The sequence below is a fragment of the Ptiloglossa arizonensis genome, chromosome 2, assembly GCF_051014685.1.
Source record: "Ptiloglossa arizonensis isolate GNS036 chromosome 2, iyPtiAriz1_principal, whole genome shotgun sequence".
In the NCBI taxonomy this organism is placed as follows: Eukaryota; Metazoa; Arthropoda; class Insecta; order Hymenoptera; family Colletidae; genus Ptiloglossa; species Ptiloglossa arizonensis.
Window position 1 is genome coordinate 23454059 of NC_135049.1, and position 23187 is coordinate 23477245.

Below are 23187 nucleotides of genomic sequence, written 5' to 3' on the forward strand. Positions count from 1 at the left end.
ATTTTAAAGTAAGAGTTTATTAATTAAACTACTTTTTTTTCTAACTTACTTTTGTAAGTTACTGTACAGGTGTAGCTGTCAATTTCGTTGGCAGCACAATTTAGAGGTTATGTTTCGTCTAAAAAACTAACGAATTTTCGCTAATTTTTTTATTTATCTAAAAAAATGTCAACTATAGACGAGAAACAAGAGTGCCCGATACATCAGGAATTATTGAAATATTTAAAATCAGAATCCAAAGGTGGGATTTCATCATGTTTGGTACGGATCAAAAACGAACCGAAGTGCTATAAGCAATTCGCGAAAGATGGAGGATTGGGCATCTTAGTAAATTTACTCCGTTTTCATAATTTGAAAATATTGAACATGACTTTGAGTATTTTAGCAAATGCATGTATGACTTCAGATGCAAGACAAAAGGTATAAACGCATTTTTGTACATATTTTTTTAGAATCTCTTAATAAACTTCATTGACTAGTTCGGTGGAATAGAAATAGAGTAATATTCGTATAAATATTATTCACTCACAATTATATAGTAAATTTATTGTAATTTCAAATGTGTTGTATTCTAGGTCAGAGGTTCTAAAATAGCAAGTCATGTAGTTTGTATAATAAAACATATCAAGTTAGGAAATACTCTACACTGCCGTGCTTGTAGACTGATCGGAAACTTATCGGAATGTGACTGGCATGCTAAATCGTTATATCAAGCTGGTGCAATTCAAGCTTTAGTTGATCTTTTACAACTAGACACAAATATGCAAACCTATTTAATGGGTATTAGAGCTATAAGGTACTCAAAAATAATCATGTACTTTTACACCACTTAATACTTACTAATTTACATATTTCCTTTATAGAAATATTTGGAGTATGCATGAAGGTAGTAGAGAAGAAATTATAGAATCTGAAATTATATTTAGAATTACAGGTTTGCTAGTAATGGCAAAAGAAAAATTAGGAACAGATTCAAAATATGTAGAATTAGTAGAAACCTGTTTAAAAGCTCTATGTGCTTTTTTAATCACACTCAATCCTCGGGTTGGAGAACAAATACGAGGAGAAAAAGATTTGCAAGGCTATAAATGCATTATACAATGTTTTGATAAAAATAATAATAAGACAGCCATTAAATGTCTGTACAATCTTTGTCAAATAGCTGAATGTCGTCCTATTTTGGGAAATTCTGGTGCTATTGAAAGTCTTATTGCTCGTATTAAAGATCATTCAGGATTGTCTAAAGAAATATTAGCCAGCTTATGTCTATTCTGTCGAGAAGCTGTTAATCGTGCAAGGATTAGAATGGGATCTGGTTTAAAATTAATATTATCCTTATTACAAGATCCTGAACATGAAAAGTATCATCCTATGTTATTACATGCCCTTGCACAATTTGTGTATGATGATCCAAGTATTGTAATAATGGTGCGACATGGTTTGCTTGATGTTTTAGTAACCAGGTTAAGGAAAATGGTAACCGAAGCAATAACAAATGAAGAGACTAATGTCTCCAAAAAGAGAGGGAATGATTCCCCTCCAAATAAACAAACAGAGTTAAAATACAATAGGACTAATTTAGGACGGTATGTTCGTTACATTATTTTAAGTTTAATATTGTAAGAAATATAGAACTGAAAACTATATTTCTATTTTACAGATTTAGTTCAGATTATTATCGGGATGATTGGAGTCCAGGCAGTGCTACTAGCGTATCCTCGTCACCTCCTAGTACACCGCCATTACCTTTTTATGATTCTATAGAAAATGATGAAAATGCAGAAGACAATTACAGTCCAGTTTGTAGCGATACTGAATTTATGGACAACGAAGATGGTACATTAAATTATACACTTTAGTACAATTTTCAAATGATTATTATTCTACTTTTTGTTTTGTTTTTTTCTAGAACCTCAAGAAGAGGTGGAATCGTTAACAAGTTGTAAATCAGTAACTATCGAAATAGAAGAACCCCAGAATTCGGAAAAATGTAGTAAATCAAATGTTTGTGAATATGCAAGTGTCTGGACACTAGTATTGCTAAGTCGACTGAGTCATTCTAATGACCCAATCGAAAGATTGGCTGATCATACAACCATTGAAGCTTTATCAAATTATATTAAACATACCAAAAATCCGAAAGCATCTAGAATTTTAACTAGAATTATAAGGTAAGTAAAACATATGCATTGTACAAATAAAAGTGGTATTAATTGAAGTAATTATTTTTTGTATAGAAACGGAGCGTATTTAATGCCGTTACTAAAACAAGGTTTTGTTTTTGAAGCTCAAACATTGTACGGTTCAGAACAATACACAAGACAATTGTGTGCACTAGCAGAAACCGGTGGAGCAATAGGAGAACTTACATCTATACTACTTCGTGGAGAAGAAGCTCATAAATTAGTCATCGCAATTTCGATACCATTCCTAATTAAATCTCGGTACATTCTAAAATCTCTGTTGAACACATACGGTGGCCTATCATTAATATTTTGTGTGCTCACCGATCAGCGACATAATCTTTACGAGAATGCTATTTGGTCGATTTGTCGACTGGCACACACGCTACAAATTCAGCCCGAAATTATAGATAAGTGTCAAACTGCAGACACTACTTCGACTGATTTTCCAAGAGTGTACGATAGTCATCCAAAACCAGCAACGGTCACATTCGAATTAGACGACGGCACGACTGTCGATGCTTGCAGGCACACGCTATGCAAAAAATCTGATGCTTTTTCCGCTATGCTCGAAGGAAACTTTTCAGAATCAGGCAAGAAACGTGTCAAACTACGAAACACGTCAAAAGAAGGTTTTAATACATTACTGTTAGCTGCGAACGGCGCGACTTTCGAAAACAGAACTATCGAATCTTTACTAGATGCTGTATTATTAGCTGACAAATTTCTTATGCCCGATATATCGGACATCCTGACAGAAAGTTCGGTTTCTAAACTGAACTATACAAATTTCAGCAGAGCCTGGAACTGGGCGAGAACTAATTCTTGCCACGAACTTAAATGCTGCTGTGTAAAGAGCTTTCTTACAGCTACGATGACAACGTCTGAAAGAATCCAAGCATTTCGAGACTTTTCTACCAGCGAAAGTTTCCACGAATTTTTAAACGAAGTAAAAGAAATTATTAACAACGTTTTGTGCCAACGTTAATAATAAACTAATATGATATAATTGTGATATTAATAGTAGCGATATAGACAAATATTTGATCATATACTCCGCATACTTAAGCGGGAGGCACATAATGAGATTTTTATATTATAAAATCTTTTATTCATTATGTATCCCTATTATACTTATTGTGAATATATTTTAAAATATGGAATTGATGTATATTAATAATTATACACTTTATAGGTGTAATTTGTTTCAAAAATATATGTTAAAACACTAATTGTTGTATATAATGTGGCGAAAGTGATTGGAATTAGTTTATTCGTTTTAAATGTATACGAGTAAAATATAATAATAATCGAAGAAATAAAAAATCGTACGAATAAAATATTTACTTTCCTGTCGGTATTCCTTTTAAGTTCTATTTTCTTCTTTTTGCATTCATTTTCTTCGCGTTAATTTTAACTTCATCGACTCCGACGGGACGGAAATCAAGTGTAAAATCATTTTCACGCGATCCCTGTTTACACATTCTATCTTGAAAGACTTGATCATCTATAATGTTCGTAATAAAAATGTATAAGTTTTTAAATTATTATGAATCTTTTGTTTTAATCGTTCGTATACCTCTGCCAAGGCGAGTGATATTTGTATTTCTGCGAGTTTTCGCCCAATGCAGCTTCTTGCACCTAAAGCGAACGGCAGACTCGCGTGTGGGTTCAATACACCTTGGTAAGTGCCTTTTTCCGTTCTAATCCATCTTTCCGGTAGGAACTCATTTGGTTGTGAAAAATTCGCAGTATCACGACCGCTCGAATAAATTGATAATACTAGCAACTCCTGCAACAAAAGAAATTGTATAACTTGTTAGTATTTTATTTTTTTATTTACACGATATGCTTATTTCGAATAGCGTAGTAACAAGTTCATTTACCCCTTTTGGCACAAAGTAATTACCGATCACGCTGTCTTCCGGTAAGTATCGTGAAATAAATGGAGCGATAGGATATAATCTTAGTGTCTCTTTGATTATGCATTTCAAGAAAGAATTACCCAACAGTTCTTTCGGCGGAAGTTTCTTTAGGTGTTCAAACAATTCTTCTTGCCTTTCAGGGTGATTGCACAATAACAACAATATCCATTGCATAGTGGTTGCTGTCTATAATGACAATTTATTTAATTTTTCTAGTTTATAGAAAATATTTCTATTTCAAGATAGAATTTTACTAATTGTTCAATCTTCGTAATAAATCGTACCGTATCGCCAGCTGCTAAAATGAAATCGACGACGATACAAATTGCATCCTCCTCTCGAATCCCCTCGTCCATCATTTTTCTCAACAAACCATTACCACCTAATTGAATCATTTCCGGTACCAGAATTCGAACGATTTCGAAAGCTGTATCGGCGCATGCAACGAATTTCGCCCAAACTGGTAATCGTAAATTCATCGCTACTTTAGCTGGCATTATAGCTAATTTAGCCGAATGCTCAAATATTTTGTGTAACGTTTTCGCCAATTTCTCGAAGTCACGCGATAATTGTTGCTTAGAAGAATGCCAAGAGGAACCCATTAAAGTGGCCATCATTGCTGTCGAATAAAAATTGTTCTTTATTCATCCACGCTTACAATACGTTATTCTACAATTTCAAGGTATAATTTATTTTTACCCTCGATAGACCATTGATAAAGTTGAATCTGTAAGTCTGGTATAATGGTGTCCGTCTCGATTTGTTTCTGCCAATTTTGTCTAAGACTGTTGGCCACTTCTTGACACGGTTCGGTCATTAAATTCATCGCATCCGGTACTAACATCACTTTGTTCAATATTTTACGAAAGTGTATCCATTCCTCTCCGTCCCTGTTCGAACACAAAATTGAACTAAATCTTTCCGCGACACGAGATACCCTGTACATCTACAAGTTGTTTCTTTTCCAAATGTAAACAAAAATACTCGAAGGTGATTTACATAAAGAATAGACCGCGCCGGCATTTTCGTATCTCGTTGTAAAGTGTCCAAGCTTCCGGTAAAAAGTGTTTCGGTGCCGATCCCTCCAGTCGGAAGATTCTGCGAAATTCGTGCGGCGAGTTGACGAACACTGCCGAAATCGGTCCTATGCATTCCCTGTAAACCGGGCCGAGTTCCCTGTGCCTTCTGTCTACGTATTCGTGCTGTCGTTTCGTGCCACCGGAAAGCAGAAACGAGAAAAGTGTCCCAAATATTGGAAGCCCGCGCGGTTTCGGCGCTTCCAGCAGTATACTTCCGCCCGTCGCCGTCGCGGCGGTAACGTAACTTCTATCGCGCGATTTTTCGGCGATTTCTATCATCGATCGTGTCGCGCCATCTGTGGCCTTCGAGATATCGGGCAGATCATCGATTCTCGGTGTTCTCGACGCGCCTGCATAACCGCAACCCGGCACATGGCTGTTCAACAACGTGACGCCATTGAGGTGGCTGTTCGATTTGGCGGTTTTCAAAACGTTACGCGCGACGTTCATCTTCGTATTCGTGTTTGATAGATGGATCTGTTTTACCTACTTCCGATCAGCATGAACGATTGTATTGACAACGGCGACACGACGGTTAGAACGGGTTGTCTTACATCGAACGTCACGCAATCGCACGTGCCGAATTCAAAACTTCCTATCGACGAATTGTTTTTTACACGGTGAACGTGACTTCATTCGAATCGATGTGATCGCAATCTTCGCAGGATCTTTCTGTTTTCCATTCCTTGTGTCATGACTGATAACACTCACTGAAGACCGTTGATAATATTGGTGATAATTCCAATCAAGTACAGTTCGATTTTCTTTTTAATCATGATAATTTTCACTTTCATAGGACGATTGGAGGTTTCATATCCAAGGGGGAAGACGCGATTCGTTCGCGATGGTACGACAGTGCCACCAATAGTGTTAAATTTAATGCTGACTGGTTGGAAATCGTTCGTGTGCAGAACTTACTTCGTAACGACGATTCGCAACCGCGACCGGAAACAGGTACGGTAACAGGAAGTATTGAATTATACGAATTCGGAAATTCACTGAAAATCACGGTTCAAGTTTATACGCTGATTGCAGGACGGTTTACACGTGAGGAAGATCGAATACCGTTTACTATGCCGTTATCTAGAAGCCGTTTACCCCTCCGCTGCAGGTTTCCACTTTCTTCCACCGAGAATTCCTTCGCTTCGTGATTCACTGCATTCTTATTTTCTACCGATTACAGTGGCGTCGCGATTAACATAATTACGATGCACGATTGATGAAAGTCACGACTGGTACAGTTATATTCTATTCGTATTGACTATTGCTACAAATATCTCGTATTCGACCAATTACAAATCTTCGACGTTAAATACTCTGACGTTAGTACTCTGTCTCGTGTCGAGATAAATGATCGTTAATGTCTATGCAACCGCTGTATTTTGATTTTCAATTTGCATTTGGTATCAGTCGGTTTGTTATTTTTACTTTTCATATTCGTGTATCGAACGCTACGATAAAAGAATTAGAAATGATATGCGATCGTTTCGATTATAGTGATTAACATGTTGACTGCCTCGTCACGTGTATACACAATGCGACATTAATGTCTCGGTTATTGTGACGTTGTTTCTCAAGCCACGTTATTTAAACAACTGTACAGAGAAATCGAACGAGTTTTTGAACTTGTTACTTCTGTAAAGAAACCTTTCATCGAATTGTGAAAGATAAAGGTACTGGGTTAAGAGTATAAATAATAACAAACAATTGGTACACCGATCGAAGAAAGTTCGAATAAATGAAATTGGCGCGGTAGTCAACGTGTTAAGGTAAATCGTAATATTAACGAGTGGTGATATTGCATAAATGTTAATATCGAACAGTAATTTATTCCGCTGTATCGCCGATCGTATTCACCGCACTCTTTGCGTCGAGTTTTTTCATTTTCATAAAATCGGTTCTTTTGATATACAAATGGTTCGCTATTATAACGTGGTGTCACGTTTATCGCGAACTGTTGCACTTGTACGTTTACAAATTTTTATCGATCGTCTTGAGATCGCGAGGATCGGAGCCACTGTGATATCATCACTTCAACAATAATTACACTAAAATCGTTGGACGACAGAAATTATTCGAGCATCACGAAATGCGTCTCTCAGCTTTTTAATTGTCGACGAGCACTGATACTTTCTCACGGTCTAATCGTAGCTATCCCGAGACCATAGCGTCGACCACTGAACACAGTTTAACAGTTTCGAAGATATTTAAATCTCCAGCTGAAACTTCTTACACCGTGGTGGGGACCACATTAAGGTTTCCAGGAATAAAGTATTACGAGCTGTATAAAACGTCGTTTGAACACGAAGACGATCCTGAGACTGGTAATTTTATGCGCATTATATACCTGCTTTTGTAACTATAACACGATATTCTTTTGTAATATACCGCTGAAAGTAATTTAGAAGATCGCGCATCAAAATCATAGAACTAAATATCGGTTTATCTATATTTAATATCGCGTAACGTTGCTTAATACTTAATTTGCGTAGTGCTTTCAGGGTGGACAATCCTCCAATTATTTTCAACGGAATAATATCCGGTTCTCGAAAGTAGTAAACTCGAACTCTTTTACGATGTGTAACGCCGACTGTAAACATTTCACAGTATCTTCGTCTCATTTATCATTCCTAAAATGTCTTTCTTCGAAACATGAACAGTTGAAATTTGCATAGATAAAAATACCAGATATTCTACTTGCAAAGCTGAATGAAACCAAGGGACTTTGAACAACCCGATAACGTTTATAAATAATGCAGCCGATACTTTGATCAGACGGTATATCTAGTTTTGAATAGCATTGAACACGGAAAAAAGTGCCCGTTAATGAAAACCGGTGCACGTGAATCTTATTTATAGATTCAAGCATGTCCAGTCTATTATTCATAGACACAAACAACACTTTTATTTTTCAAAACGTAAATTGAATAATATATTTGTCGTTTACGAATAATTAAAGGCAAACTATTAAATGAGCATACTCGCAAAGAAGTGTCGAATGCATCGGTTTATGTAAATTTTATTCGATTCTTGAAGCGCCATTTGAACTGCAATTACGTTTATAGTTTCGAGGAGATTAAACTTAATCGCATATTACTCGTTCATGATACAACGGGAAAAGTATAATTTCTTACACATTGTATCGAGTTATTTTCGATTAAAGAATGCTCATTTTTTTTTTTTTATTTTATTGTTTCTACGAGCTGAAAATATTTGTATACATTTCTAACGATGTTATTTCTTATCTCGATAGATGATACACAGATAGTTAGACAACGAAATGGATCGATATTTTAAGGACAGTAATATATTCAACGGAAACCAGTAACGAATATATGGGTGACGGTTTCCGTGGTGTCGAGAGGTCAAGGCATCGTTGGAGGAGAAATTGGTTTCGTTTTACTATTTTTATTCGACTCGTTCGTTCGGGCGTTGGCCATCAACTACCGGAAAAGTTTGACTCTATCGTAGATCTGGTCAAACGTCGTTCCAGGAACGATACTCAAGATTGTTTTTTCTTGAACGGTCGTCACTTATCTTAACGAGATGCAGGGCATCGGCGGCGACAGAGGGTCGGCCTACAGTTCATGTCCCTGCGTCTCTGTTTACATTATGTGGCGTCGTGCTCGTCGCACTGGTCGCCACAAATATAAAGCAACTTGTTTACCAGAGACTGCAAAGCACTTTTGTCTCCGTGGATCAGGCGGGAGCTCTCTCTCTCTCTCTCTCTCTCTGGTCAACGACCGTGAAAAAATTCGCGTGTTCAACGCGATGCGACAGGACGCGGCGTTAAATTGCAGACTGTATTGTGCTTCACGGAAGTGGAGAGATTCTGTGATAGTTGACGAGTTCTGTAACGCGAGTCGTTCGTGTTAGCGTGAATGGGAATGAACGAGAAAGACGAAACAAGTGTACGATCTGAAAAATCGCTAGTCACAGGGACGGCATGGAAATGATAGAGCTGCGAACGCTGTGAGATTGTCAAGGGAAACTTTGACACCATTAAAGGGAAACGAAAATCTCATTTGTCGACTACCGAATAATATTTTCTTCTACTCTTGAATTATGATGGTAACGATTATAGTCGTCCAAACGATCCGAATTATATTTTTAACGGTCACTTTATTTCATGTATTGTCTACAAATGGACAGTGGAAATATATAGTGACGCGGACATTGAACAAATTAAGAAATCAGTCTTTATAAATATTTTCTATTCGTATTTATGATCTATGAAAAAAAGTACCTCTATGAGTAAAGTAGTTGAATAAATGTCATTCGGTATCCAACGCATTTGTCAAACTTTATGACAATAAAAAAATGTGATCTTAATTATCGAATAATTTCAAGTTTTTAATATTAGTTTATATTTATCAGCCCAGAGAAATGTATACTAATAAGAAAAAAAAATTTGCTGATCTTAATATTCAGTTTTGAAACAATTCTCTGTTTCGGTTTACATTTAAATTGTAATATACGTTTGAATAAATTGAAAATCGTCTAAGACGCGTTGAATAGCTTCGAGTTCTAAAAGTAATATGTGGTTTAAGTGTATGAAAATTATCAGTGGAATTATATAAGTCAAATCTCACTGGATCCAATGTTATTGAGAAATAATCTAGATACGTCTGATCATGCTCAATTATATCCCATTTTCCTCAGATTATTCGCGCTTAGAGTGATGAATTACTATTTCATAAACATAAAATAGCGTATTCACTTTTTATCGAAATATCATTCAACGAATTCGTGTAAGAAGCAAAAGGAATGTAAAATTACGTGTTCAGCATTCAAATTTATTTTACATTCTATTCGTCATCAATTAGCATTTCCCAAAGCTGTCACATGGATACGCATCGATTGGATACACAAGATCCAAAGAAAAGAAATATTTTTTGAATATGTTTAAAAAAAAAATGTGACGTAAATCAGAATTTTTATTTTTTAGTTCCGACATTTAAACATCGTGTTATATTTCTGCTAAATGACACTCCAAATGAAATTATTTTTCCCCTCCACAGATATTCAAAGTGTGCTCTTATCATACGTCGGCCCCAAAGATCGCGATAATTGGGACACGGCTTCTAGAGCACTCTGTCGCTACATCCACGAGGAACTGGTCAGCTCCAGGAATACGAGAGACTGCGGTAGACCGTAACACCGTAGCGTACCTCAATTCCTAACGAGGGTTTGACTATTGTTCCTTTTCTCATTACAATGGACATCGATGTCGATTCCTGTTTAAAAGACTGGAACGACTTAGCAAAAGATTACAAGGAATTAGAAGTAAGATATTTTTTCGTTAATCCTGGGTACTAATGTTGTCGGTGATTAACGTGTTGGATCATTTTACTCGAGGTTAAGTGTACCTTTTATTTATCCGTAGTGATACTCGAAACCGGTACTCGACAAATTTTTAGTATAATACGATACTAAATTTAAATGTTTTCCTCTCAGTTGCATCTTCATGAATATGTTCAAAATTTCATTATACAAAGTATTCTTTATATTTCTAACTATTCATTGTTTTTGCAACTTCTTTTGTAAATATTTCTTCCATATTGTACAAAAAGCAGATGATACAACGATAATATTTCAATTATGTTAACAGGCATTGAATAGAGAGTACCTTGCAAAATTGGAGGAAGTAAGTGAACTTCAAGCAAAATGTTTAAAAGGTATTTCTCATCAAAGGTACAGAATGGGCGTAATATCAAAATCACTCAAACAGTAAGTATCTAATTCTGATGAATATATTGTTCTCTTTAAATAACAAGAAGTATTAAAACAACTTTAGATTACACGCAAGCGAAGCAAGACAAAGTTTAGATAAAGATATGACTAGAAGAAAACAGCAATTACATGAAATAGAACAGACTTTGCCAAAACGAAATGGTACCTACCTTCAAATTATTTTAGGCAGTGTTAATGTTTCCATATTAAACAAAAGTGATAAGTGAGTATAAATTTAATTATAGAATAGCTTTGTCTCGAAGAAATTTATGTTTAAAAATATATGATTAAACTATTCTACTACTTTTTAGATTCAAGTACAAAGATGAATATGAAAAGTTTAAGTTAGTCCTTTCCGTAATTGGCTTTATTTTATCTGTATTAAATCTAGTAACTAATGTCAGGTAAGATACTATTTATCTTATATTGAAACATAAAAATGGTATTCTAATTTTTTCTATAAATGTTTCACGATATGTTGCAGAACTTTGGAACTTAGTTTTATGTTCCTTTTAGTCTGGTATTATTGTACACTGACAATAAGAGAGAGTATATTAAAGGTAAATGGTTCAAAAATCAAAGGTTGGTGGAGATTTCATCATTTCCTTTCAACTGTCGTATCTGGTGTTTTATTAGTATGGCCTAACACAGGGCCATGGTATGCATTTCGACAGCAATTCATGTGGTTCAACGTGTATATTAGTAAGTTACTTTAATCATTTAAATTTTTTACAGTACTGAATAAATTATTCTTCTCATAATTCATTGTTGGAAATTGAAATGTTAAAATTTTAATTTATAGGTGTAGTGCAGTATCTACAATTCTGTTATCAGCGTGGTGTTTTATACCGCTTAAAAGCACTGGGCGAGAGACATAATATGGATATTACTATTGAAGGTTTTCATTCATGGATGTGGCGTGGACTATCATTTTTGTTACCATTCCTTTTTGTTGGATACATATTTCAATTATATAATGCATATGTATTGTACACATTAATATCTCATCCAGAAGCTACATGGCATGTTCCTGTTCTCAGTGGCATGTTCCTAGTACTTTTCTTGGGTAATACAATAACAGCAATTATGGTAATTCCACAAAAATTGAGACAACGTGTAAGAGATCATCTCCCAGGAGTATTTACCTCTAAATCTGACCGTAAAGGAGAGCTAAATGGTGAGAAGGATGTCAAAGATAAAAAATGTGAGTGAAAAGACATTAGTATGCACTGAATACATTGTTTGATTAGGCGAGTATGATAATAATTAAATAAAGTACGAAGTAAACAATTGTGAATGTGTGAAAAAATCTGTAAAAGACAACTTAACAATATCCTGAAAAAGCAAGTAGACATTTTAGTTCTATATAGAAAATTACATAGTATACCAAAAAGTAGACAAAGTATTTTAAGTGATTTTTCTTTCTACGTGCCGACGTCTTTCTTGTCGTAATGTAAAATCGAATTCTTCGAAAGTATTCCTTTTGTATGCTCTTTCATATTTCAAGGAACTTTTTCAACTTTTTGATTGTACCACATAATGTTTATTTTTACGAATATTAATACAATAAGCCAAAATTAAAGCACATTTAGAATTTTGTTTTTTTCGGGTGCGTATCTTAAGATTTTATTAATGTATTTAAAAATACCAATTTATTTTTTAAAAATTCTTTTTACTACTTTTATGAATTTCTAATGTTTTAGAAGATTTCGTGATTCAAAGTTTTTGTAAATGATTGTATGGTATACTATTTTTGAAATTTATTAACTTTTTACTTACATTTATGCAAATTTAAAAAAAATTTGGTTGTTTTAAAACACAATTCTATTTTGTGTATACTATATTTGAAGTTGGTAGAACACTACAGTTTCCTATGTAAAATTGGATCTATATAAACACACTTTGTGTAGTGTTTTTCTAATTCTAATAATGCTTTCAATTTGTGTACATGTATATATTCCATTATGATAATTTAATTGAAAAAACATGTACTCACGCGCACACTTGAATGTTCAATACTCACCCTGCTGCTGTAATAATAGTCATTTATGAATTGTTATGCACGACACTCCAAAAATGTATGTAATATAAATATTATTTGTTCTTAATGTATTTATTAACTTATATGTGTAAATAAAAGTGATACCACTCGCCTAATATTAAATAAAATAACAAATTTCCAATAATTATCTGCGTACATTCGATTCAACGATTTCCTTGTATGACTTCAGATAAGCGTAAAACGTATTTCGACTTCCGATTAGTAGAATAGGTGCTCCAATTTTATCGATCAAAGACCAAGACTACACATGTATGTATTTTACTTATCATTTTTTTCTTATGAAAATCTATTGGATATAATGCGTAAAATACGAATGGAGTTAACGCAAATCTTCTTATATTTAAATTTTGTTGTAAACTACGTAACATTTAATTTGCAATATATTCAATATTTCGAAATAATCTGGTTATGATTTCAATATAACTTTTTAGAATAGCAATTATACAAGTGTTTTAATGGCAATTCTTTAATCATCGCAAGAATCATTAAAAAATATTAAATTCTGAACTTAGTTATTTTCAATATTTATCATTATTGATAACAGAGTAAATGATTTTAACAATAATTTTTATAATTGCAAATTTCCTAATTCTATCTGCTGCATTAAGTGCTAGGGCTATTATAAATTGCATTAATGTAGTTACTAGTACAGATGCGGAGGCACAAGAAAAAATGCCCTGTACGTGTATTTACATTTTTGCTTTAGAATAGTTGCACCACTGGATAATGCCAGTCATATCTGGTGTAGTATTATCTCAAACATACTCTTTGCTATCCACATTCGATAAATACGACGTCAAGAAAGGTGGATTTAACTCTGTCTAAATAAAATGCCTTGTGTAAAAATATCTTGGCCAGTTGTAATAGGTGTTATCCATCCAAATATTGGAGGTTGGGCCAGTGGATATATTACCAGAAAAAATATTAAACCTTGGTATGAGGTAATTAAACTAAACAATTTTTAAAACTGTTAAAATCTAATCACGTAACATACAGTAAAGTCGAAACATTTTAATCGATACATGCTGAGTAGCTTTTAGTTCAAATTTTCTTATTGACTGTAAATTGTCATAGTATACCGGAAAGTCAGTGGCGTAAAATTTAAATAAAAATTATATGTAAATAATAACATTTTAGTTTCGTATAAGTACATTATTTGCTATAATATAATTATGAAAAATGTACAAATTTGATAATATATTTTTTTTTATGATTCGTGATTTATATCGCGTTTCTGGAAAATTTGCTATATTGTAGATAGTAAAATATAAAGTCATTTTAGATGCCAATTTCACATTTTGTATAAATTTATGAAATTATCAATCAAATGTCAGCTTTTATTTAAGAAGTTTTACTTTCAAAAGTAATATTTTTAAAATTCGTTATTGGTGATCAAATCATTTTTAATATAAATATTTGTTATTGACTGGCAATAATTATTAAATAAATTAAGTTTCAATTAATTAACTGTTAACTACTTATACTTTATATAATTTTCATTTTAAATTTCTAACTCTCAAATATTATTAATGCTTTTTATTTTATTGGAATTAGTTTAATAAATAAATTATAAAATTTTATGTTCAATATTCAATAGTCTTTAAAAAAACCTACTTGGGTACCACCAAATTGGATATTTGCTCCAGTATGGACAACTCTTTATTGTACAATGGGGTACTCTTCATATTTAGTATGGAGAGATAGTGGTGGTTTTAGAGAGGCTGCAATACCACTTTCTATATATGGAACTAATTTAATACTAAATTGGTCATGGACACCATTGTTCTTTGGATTACACAACCTGAAATGGGTACCTTGATGGAAATAACTATGTTATCCTGTTTCAATGATGATTCTAATCACTTACATTTGTTGCACTTTTAGGCTCTGTATGAAATCGCAGTATTATGGGGAAGCACTGCAGCAATGGGTATTGCATTTTACAATGTAAATCCAATTGCTGGCTATTTGACCATTCCATATTTAGCATGGAATTCTCTTGCTACAGCATTGAACTATGTACTTTACAGAGATAATAAACCAAACACACAAACTGTTACATATGAAAAGAAGGAATAGTAGCTAATATTTTTTTAGCAAAACGCAATAGTGTGGAACATTACCCGATGAAACAACGCTTCATATTTTACTTTTTTTTATAATTATTGTATCACCATTATTTAATAAAAAATGTGCCTTGCATTGAACGCACAATGCTGTTAGTATACACGTTTTTATTATTTGATATGAAATAAAGGTTAGTTAATCAACCATACGTACATTACAATATAATATATATATATACATATATATATATTATATATATTTTATAATATATATATTATACATATATCATATAATATATATATTACATATATAATTATAATTCGCATCATTAATAAAATCATATAAAGAAACCTGTAAAGAATCACTTTCGTTCTCTTTTATGGGATAATCTACCCTATTCTGCGTAGATCTAACAAAGTTTACTATATTACGCTTAAATCTTAGTTTTGCTTTTCTTTCTACAATGTCATCTTTGTAAATATGATCAATGAATTAACATTTTTTATACAGAATAGGGCAGGATATCTTACACAAGAGAGGTATCGAATACGGTACGGGTTTGGGCGGGTCGCTGCATTCTGCTGCCGTTTTTCACAAGCGCTATGTAGGATCCGTTGCATAAATGTAACCTTGTTGTTGAAGAACATATAAACGTTTTTCAACGGCATCTTTGTCTGAAATAAAAAGGACATTATTTTGTAATACTTTTAGTCAAAATATTGTATTCGAAATAAGTAAAAAAGAATGATAATTATTCAAGAAAAACAAATTACATTTAATAAGGAGGGCTCTATCCTGACTGTGACTGACATGCTGTGACAAAGAATGCAACAATATCTGTGCTGTATGATATCGCTGGAAACATTCTGCAGGATTTCCAAATAATTCGTCGAGTGCTGCTGACTGACACTGTTACAAAAACATATATGTGTAAATATATATGTACACTCATATAACTAAGAATTAAGTTAATTAAATATGTACCATTTGTATAGCATGGTTGTAAAGGATTTTGTCTGCTGTGGCTCCTGTCTGATGAAGAAGCCCAGCACTATTGAGCTGCTTACATTCTGAGAGGCACGATTTGAATTTTTCATTCATTGTATTCACAACTAAAACACAATGGAATTTCAATAATGTTGAATTGTAAACATATTTCAATTAATGTATCATCATAATGAATCATCATAATTCTAATTAATGTAATTATATAAAATTTTACCTTCTTTAACGTTAGCAGTTGGTTGTAATCTGCCAGCTTTTAGTTGTTGAATTGCAAGACTTAATCCAGAACTCAGCCACTGAAGAGCTCTAACAAGTAAAATTACTTGTTCAGCTCTTCTTCTTGTTGCGGCATTACTCGCTTGTTCAATACCGCCTAAAGGCGCACCCAAAGGTCCTGCTCTCGTCCTCGCTACCTCACATACACATTCGCACAATGCAACAACAAAGTTTAACTTCGCTAATATTTCGTTGTGTTCTCGTTCCAAAAGTGTTTCTTCTGGGAGTTCGGGTGCAATAAACGTTAACGGACGATCATCTGTTATTGTAGGATTTATGTCTGGTAGAAGATTTTGGAAACTTCCTGCTTCTGTAAATTCAATATAATGTGAGATAAATCATTTGATAACCTTTTTTATATTACAAGAGTAAAGGGGAGTTAAACTTTGAAGATTATCCAAATTAAATACCAGATATTTCAGGAAGAGTGACAGCTCTTGTGCCAAAAGGAATAACGGGTGAATGCCTCAATGTGTTGTTATTATCTTGAAATGCTCTTGATGTAGGCGAACCCAACACTGCCAAGGGCCCTGTCAGTAGCGGCGAAGATGCACTATTATTTCCAGTTGAACGTCGTAACGGCGAAGATCCACTAGAGGTGTGTGAATGTCTTGCAACAGGACTCACCTGCCATGTATTTGGCGGCGGAGGAGTTTCGCTTAATCTAATAATTATCTCAATTGAATAGTATTACAAGTAAAACAAATAAAATGATTTTTTATAAGCAAAATTTGCATACCTTCTGCTGGGTGGTGTACCAATGACGAACTGAACACTAGGTGGACTAAGGGAGCCAATGTCAGGAGCATGACTTCTATGAGAATCCACTCCACGTTTCATACTAATAGGTTGAGAACGTGGAACAACACTACTTCCAGACCTTGTATTGGTAGAAGGAGATGGTGGCTGTGCAATACTTCTCTGAGATGGAACTGGAATCGGTTCCGAAATGGGAAGAAAGCATGGTCTTGGTGGACTTAGTGCTTCTCTGCTTGTTTGTTTAATATACCTAGGGAATTCGCAATAAAATAATATCGGGAATATAATCATCATCAGAACTTTTTATAAAATAAAATTAAATTACTTACTTAACTTGTTGTGTGTTGGGATTATTGTCTGTGTCGCTACTGAGATCACTTGGCACAAGCACAAAGTCATCTTCAGGACTGGAACACGGACTAGTTGTCTCTGGTTCTGATCTTGTAACAGCCGTAGCTCCTTCTTGAATTACTAATATTCCTGGAGAAGCAGGCAGTTCAGTAGGAACTGGACTTGGACTTTCTCGAGAACCTTGGAGGAAAGGATGTCCGAAAAATTCATCAAAAGGCATACGATCTCTGGCATTGCGCCGTAAAAGACCCATTAAAAGATCCGAAAGTACAGGTGATGTTCCAGGTGGAATCCTAATACAAAAAAGATTGAAATATGTAAAATGTTTCATACATGTTACTCGTTTGATTTCTACTAATAACAATATCTTATAAATTACACATACTTAGGTCCAAGATTTGCATTTTTTTCATAAAACGATTTCAGAGCTTGAGGTGTGTGAGCTTGAAACGGCGCTTTCCCAGTAAGACATTGAAAGACTATTGTTCCTAAAGACCATAGATCTGCTTTTGCATCATACTGAAGTGACATTATAACTTCAGGTGCCATATACATTGGTGATCCACATAAAGTGGCAGCCATCACACCATCTTGTAAAAACCTAGCAAAACCAAAATCCGCTGAAACATAAAAAAATTTGTAATGCAATTAAGTTAGACTACATTTAAACTTACTATTGATAGATTCTTACCAATTTTTAATGTTATTTGATGTGGTTGCGGACAAGCTTTACCACAATTATGACTGAGCAAAATATTTTGTGGCTTAAGATCCCTGTGGACTACACCTTTGGCATGTAGTGCTTTCATTGCACCTGCTAATTGCCTCAAAAACACTCTGATAGTATCTTCAGAAAGAGTGCCCTTTGCTAATAAAAGCAATAAAGATGAAATGATAGAATCAATAGAGATGATCTTTCGCTTTTGTAGATATCATTCCAATGGTCTAATAAGAAATTTCTAGACAAAACATACCACTTAAATAATCAGCTAAGTCCCCACCATTACAATACTCCATAACCAGGAAGACATTATGATTAGACTCCTAAACGATAAATTTGCAGTTGTGTTAATGTATATAAACATAAGTATATTAACTTTATAACTAATAAAGTTAAAATCATTTAAAATTTATTTTATATCTAATAGCAAAAGCATTATACTAACCTTACAGTCCAATAATGCTACAACATTTTCATGATGCAATTCTGTTAGTTCCTGAAATGTAATGTATTAGTCAACAATAAAAATCATTATACAACTGTTAATAAAACACAGAATATATACGGCTTTTTTAAACAATATAAATTAATCTCAAATGTTTTATTGAAAAAAAATTCTTATCTCAGTTTTCAAATTTCCTCATAACAAATATTGTGCTTTTCTAAATAATTAATTTATGAAATATGGAGAAAGGATTATCCTCGTATGACTCAATGTTTTTGGTTAAAACATGTTGAAATGAATATATTGCAAGTTAAATAGAGGCAATGTTTGCATAATGTAGTTTCAATAAAAACAATAAATGCAATTCATACACAAAACCATTCACTTCTGAAATAAGAATACAAATATAAAAAATTAGATTAAAAGCCGTAGCATGCATTGTGACCATCAATATTGTATCAACAAACCTTCAGAATTTTAATCTCCTTTCCAAGCAAGTTCTGTGACTTTCCCAAATTTTTTTTAGTGATACTTTTGATTGCCACTACAAAATTTGGTTTCTGCAAAAATAAAACACATATCGTTGTTGTAAGTAATTGAAGTCAAATCATGTTTATAATTTCATCGATGATCATATTTTGAGATCAAGAAAAACCAAGAGAACTCACTTTACGATTTCTACCTCTGAAGACCACGGCGAATGCGCCGTGGCCTATCAGATCTTTCGTGTTGTACTCGTAGTCGCCGACAATTTCCATTCTTGATCGTAATAATTCGGCGATCAAGAATGTTTCACCGATCTTTTACAGGCAAGGTCAACAGTTTACAAACATAGAACGACAGGCAAGGAAGATGCATCGCCTGCGGAAAGATCGATACGCGTTGTAAGAAAAGTCGCGGCCCGTAGTATTTTCTCTTGTGATGTCGTTTCTCTTCACCGACGATGTCTTCAACGGGAAAAATGATGTCGGTCTACATCTTGTCCACCCTCATGAGGTCACATTAATCATGAAGTCGTATCACCGCACTAACGATAGAGTATGCTCAAAAATACAAAACACGACGGAGCACCCACGGTACAGTTGCCGTCACAAAATGTCAGGCAATCGCGCAAGAGGTCGTGTTAACGTCGACAGGCACGTGACCAAGACATGCGAGACCCGTAACCTAAAGTTCCCACGAATTCATACACAAAAAAGCACAAACATTCGAATGATTTTTATGAACATTGTCACAAATATTTATTATGATTTTATTTTTCATATATATTAAAAAAATCATAAAACAATGCTTGAAAACATAAATGATATTTCTAAACAAATTCTATATGGTGCGCACTGTATGACATACCGATGCTAATAATAAATGAAACCATATGTCTGTTTCAATCAAAAAGGTTCTTAATGTAGATTTTTTACGACGAGACATAAAAGTAATAGTTGTGTAGTATCTCGATAATTAATGTGAAATATTTCAAATATTTTTGACAAATAAATTCTATGCATCATTCATTGTATAATAATGAATAGATTAAAATTTGTATTATTTTTATTTTATACATATATTTAAGGAGAAATACAATCAACACTATGTACTTCAATTTGTAAGGAATGACAATGTTTACAGTGGGACGATACCGTTTCCGGTATTAAATGAATGAAAATAATATTTCCTATTTAAATTTTTACTTGTCATGATTCAAAAAGTTACAATGTACTAAATATTAACTTCTGATCAATAATACTATCGGAGTAATTCCTTAATAGCATTTTCTATTTTTATTATTATTGAAGCATTTTAAGTGGGTTACAACTTGCCAAGATGCAGCCCTGCGAAAACTAAAATATAACGACAGTCAGCTGGGATCGTAGAAAGCAATCATGCACGCGTACTATACATAGAGCCAAATAGACTAACGTTATCTTCATATATTTAGACATCTTCCTATTCCGTAAATGTAAATATAATGAATATATGCGTATAACATTTCAACGGCTTCTTGATCGATTTCAAATCTCTATAAATAGGAAATAAGTCAATAAAATATAATAAACTAAAATTAATTGATCAATCTTTTTTATTTAAGTTAAAGCAATAATTCTTTGTTCGTTGTCATAAAAAGTATGTTTCATGACAATGGTATTGTTCGTAAAATTTGTATTGCTACCACCAAAACATAATGTACACAAAAATATAAACATTAAAATACATTTGTCTTTTATATTGTTTAGCCAATTTTAATATTAATTGATTTTCTATTTAAAGTATTTAAAAATCATTACATATAAATTATAAATTAAATATGATTTTGGTATTAATTGTGTAAGAGAGCCAGTGACGATATTAAGCGCGAAATTTAAATCTTGCGCTTCATGTATCAATAATCGAGTCGGATACTAGTTGTGCGCCATCTAAATGGTGGGATTCGTAAATTAAATTCTATTTTTCTATTAAAAATGTGATAACGCAAATATTTTTTATTCTAAATGTTGTTATTTTGCGTCACAATCATGAACATTTAAATAAATTGTTGTGTTTATTTAATACACAATAAAATAGTTGGAGTGGATATGAACACATAACCTTACATTGTGGTATATACGCTGTTTTTGGTGTCTATAAAATTAGGACAGAATTAAATTCTATTTACATATTCAATATGGAAGTGTAAGTGATTATTTTGTTTTTGTATCGATAAATATTTCATTAATTACATGGTTACTTAAGGCTTTAAATCCGAGTCTTTACTACTTTATTTCAGACTTAAAGAATGTTCAGCATACTTGAGTAACTATGAAGTTTTGGATATTCTGCAAAATATAAAAGCAAATAAAAAGCAAAAGATGAAACAAAATCAGTTAGCCACAATAACTTATCAGACTATAAGATATTTAGAAGAGACTCCGTGTAGAAGGCAGTCATCTGAAAAAATTAAAGATTTCTTGAAAGCAATGGAATCTGTCAAGTTAACAAAATGTGAAAAATTAACTCTTCTAAACGTATGTCCCAAAACACCTCTTGAAATACAACTGGTATTACATATTATTATTGTAACAAAACAAATAATATGCATACCCTTTAAAGTTAAATTTATACTGCTGTATTCTTATAGATTGTGGAAGATAGTGAAGATCGCTTGAACGATCAAGAAGTAGAATCTTTACTTCAAGTAATAACAAATCACTTAGATGATGATGAGCAAGATGACAAAGATGGGTAATATGTTTTTACTATTTTAGCCTTATAAATTTTTTAAAAATATTTTATGTGTTATGTACATTTTATTCATAATAAACATGGAAATAGTATAATATTAAATACAATTGTGCATGTAAGATTTTTAATTGGCCCATTATCTTTTTTGATCTCCAAGATTATCTATTGAATCTTCTTCAATCTGAAAATTCATTCAGTAATGTAAATTTGTATATTTTCTATTTCTATACAAAGTAATAACTTGTCTTACCTGTGGCCATTTTTCTGGTATCACCGCAAATAAATCATCCTTTACATCTCCTTGTATAACTATTTCATCATCTCCTGTTACACTAGAACCACATGCGAATCTACTACCAAAAAATTTTGCAGCTATTTTTAAATCTATGTCTGAAAATTAACAGAAAAGTTATAATTTATTAGAAAATTAGTTTCTTGAAAAGAATGAAATATATATAGATAAGTATTTTCTATTACCAAAAGTACTAAGACCAGTTACAACTGTGACAGATTTCTTTTTTCCTCTAGGTGCTCTAGACACAGTCACTAATTTTGGAACATCCTCTTTCTTCTTTGTCTTGAGCATACCTTTACCACCACGTTTTTGACGTTTCTTTTCATCTTCACCTCCACCGGCTTCAGTAGTATTATCTTCTACTATTCACAAATGAATTAAGTAATATAATGTTTTTAATTAACTACAAATATATTAATTTATTTATAAAAATTATAATTACCAAGTTTAACTTTTTCAAATTCTGTTGGTAAGTTTCTTTCCAGCCATTGCTTACATTTTTCATATTCTGGATAATATTCACAGTACTGTTATACAAGGGAAAAGAGATTAAATTTTCAAACATTAATATTTTGTCATACAATATTAATTTTAAATATTGATAATGCGAAATCGATATTATCTCACCTCGATAGGAAGAGAGCAGTTTCCACAGTATTGTACTTGAATCGGATAAGTGACATTAGGATCGGGTCCTAAACGTAAATTTGACTGTTCTTCTGCCGACATTCTAAGACGCTTAACCTCACTATTCTAAAACTGGACAACGTTTCGTTTGAGAAAACTTTAACAATTCTGTAATTCGTCTAGTTTATTCTTATTTTTCGGGAGGAAAAATGCTTTTCTATTATTCTGTAATATTTTCTGAAAAATAAAGTAGGAACTGTTACCTATTCAAATGGACACCACATAAGGTTAGAAATCCGTCATCTAGTAATTTTAATTCTGTCTTGCTCCGCAAGCCTCCATTTTCAACAATTGCTACCAATCAAAGAACGCTCCGATAAAGTTCAACTGCAGAAGGAACTTCAACCGTTTGATACATCGGCAACAACAAATAATAAACGCTG

The 23187-nt window shown here is 33.0% G+C and overlaps 7 protein-coding genes across 18 annotated transcripts; 4 read left to right on the forward strand and 3 right to left on the reverse strand.

Annotated features, from left to right (window-relative positions):
• Nucleotides 1-38: 38 nt before the first annotated feature.
• Sad (Cytochrome P450 family protein sad) lies at nt 39-7726 on the reverse strand. 3 transcript variants are annotated; one of them, XM_076303906.1, is made up of 7 exons: nt 7009-7723; nt 5108-6357; nt 4808-4998; nt 4393-4727; nt 4070-4294; nt 3763-3975; nt 3305-3690 (listed from the first exon to the last, which is right to left on the reverse strand). In XM_076303906.1, exons 2-7 carry the CDS (start codon nt 5635-5637, stop codon nt 3577-3579), a joined length of 1608 nt encoding a protein of 535 aa, XP_076160021.1. In that variant the 5' UTR covers nt 5638-6357; nt 7009-7723; the 3' UTR covers nt 3305-3576. The 3 variants fall into 3 exon arrangements, with proteins under 3 accessions (XP_076160023.1, XP_076160021.1, XP_076160022.1); XM_076303908.1 differs by lacking the exon at nt 7009-7723 and having other exon boundaries at nt 39-3690; nt 5108-5652; XM_076303907.1 differs by lacking the exon at nt 3305-3690 and having other exon boundaries at nt 3801-3975; nt 4093-4294; nt 5108-7726.
• On the forward strand, nt 52-3495 carry Rnb (BTB/POZ domain-containing protein Rnb). The gene is made up of 6 exons (XM_076303902.1): nt 52-420; nt 576-796; nt 864-1586; nt 1661-1836; nt 1910-2171; nt 2238-3495. The coding sequence occupies exons 1-6, from the start codon at nt 166-168 to the stop codon at nt 3169-3171; spliced, it is 2571 nt and encodes an 856-aa protein (XP_076160017.1). The 5' UTR covers nt 52-165; the 3' UTR covers nt 3172-3495.
• LOC143143054 (transmembrane protein 120 homolog) lies at nt 5730-13106 on the forward strand. 7 transcript variants are annotated; one of them, XM_076303912.1, is made up of 10 exons: nt 5730-6141; nt 6223-6956; nt 7339-7511; nt 8441-9258; nt 10209-10473; nt 10799-10917; nt 10985-11143; nt 11232-11324; nt 11405-11622; nt 11723-13106. In XM_076303912.1, the coding sequence occupies exons 5-10, from the start codon at nt 10405-10407 to the stop codon at nt 12130-12132; spliced, it is 1068 nt and encodes a 355-aa protein (XP_076160027.1). In that variant the 5' UTR covers nt 5730-6141; nt 6223-6956; nt 7339-7511; nt 8441-9258; nt 10209-10404; the 3' UTR covers nt 12133-13106. The 7 variants fall into 7 exon arrangements, with proteins under 7 accessions (XP_076160027.1, XP_076160024.1, XP_076160028.1 ...); XM_076303909.1 differs by having other exon boundaries at nt 6223-6422; XM_076303913.1 differs by having other exon boundaries at nt 6223-6298.
• On the reverse strand, nt 13013-19779 carry Atg1 (serine/threonine-protein kinase unc-51-like protein Atg1). 2 transcript variants are annotated; one of them, XM_076303903.1, is made up of 13 exons: nt 19275-19778; nt 19074-19166; nt 18607-18657; nt 18415-18484; nt 18132-18308; nt 17826-18060; nt 17419-17733; nt 17070-17339; nt 16741-16994; nt 16272-16640; nt 16034-16161; nt 15823-15958; nt 13013-15723 (listed from the first exon to the last, which is right to left on the reverse strand). In XM_076303903.1, the coding sequence occupies exons 1-13, from the start codon at nt 19362-19364 to the stop codon at nt 15650-15652; spliced, it is 2262 nt and encodes a 753-aa protein (XP_076160018.1). In that variant the 5' UTR covers nt 19365-19778; the 3' UTR covers nt 13013-15649. The 2 variants fall into 2 exon arrangements, with proteins under 2 accessions (XP_076160018.1, XP_076160019.1); XM_076303904.1 differs by lacking the exon at nt 18607-18657 and having other exon boundaries at nt 19275-19779.
• Nucleotides 13717-15207, forward strand: Tspo (Translocator protein). Its single transcript, XM_076303917.1, has 3 exons — nt 13717-13923; nt 14580-14792; nt 14867-15207. Exons 1-3 carry the CDS (start codon nt 13813-13815, stop codon nt 15059-15061), a joined length of 519 nt encoding a protein of 172 aa, XP_076160032.1. The 5' UTR covers nt 13717-13812; the 3' UTR covers nt 15062-15207.
• Nucleotides 19780-21005: 1226 nt separating the features above from the next.
• On the forward strand, nt 21006-21929 carry Crcp (CGRP receptor component). 2 transcript variants are annotated; one of them, XM_076303923.1, is made up of 3 exons: nt 21006-21273; nt 21368-21638; nt 21719-21929. In XM_076303923.1, exons 1-3 carry the CDS (start codon nt 21266-21268, stop codon nt 21824-21826), a joined length of 387 nt encoding a protein of 128 aa, XP_076160038.1. In that variant the 5' UTR covers nt 21006-21265; the 3' UTR covers nt 21827-21929. The 2 variants fall into 2 exon arrangements, with proteins under 2 accessions (XP_076160038.1, XP_076160039.1); XM_076303924.1 differs by having other exon boundaries at nt 21368-21605.
• On the reverse strand, nt 21850-23163 carry Denr (density-regulated protein). Of its 2 annotated transcripts, none has more exons than XM_076303922.1 (6): nt 23008-23163; nt 22745-22876; nt 22560-22644; nt 22300-22476; nt 22073-22212; nt 21850-22003 (listed from the first exon to the last, which is right to left on the reverse strand). In XM_076303922.1, exons 2-6 carry the CDS (start codon nt 22844-22846, stop codon nt 21959-21961), a joined length of 549 nt encoding a protein of 182 aa, XP_076160037.1. In that variant the 5' UTR covers nt 22847-22876; nt 23008-23163; the 3' UTR covers nt 21850-21958. The 2 variants fall into 2 exon arrangements, with proteins under 2 accessions (XP_076160037.1, XP_076160036.1); XM_076303921.1 differs by having other exon boundaries at nt 22300-22479.
• Nucleotides 23164-23187: the final 24 nt, after the last annotated feature.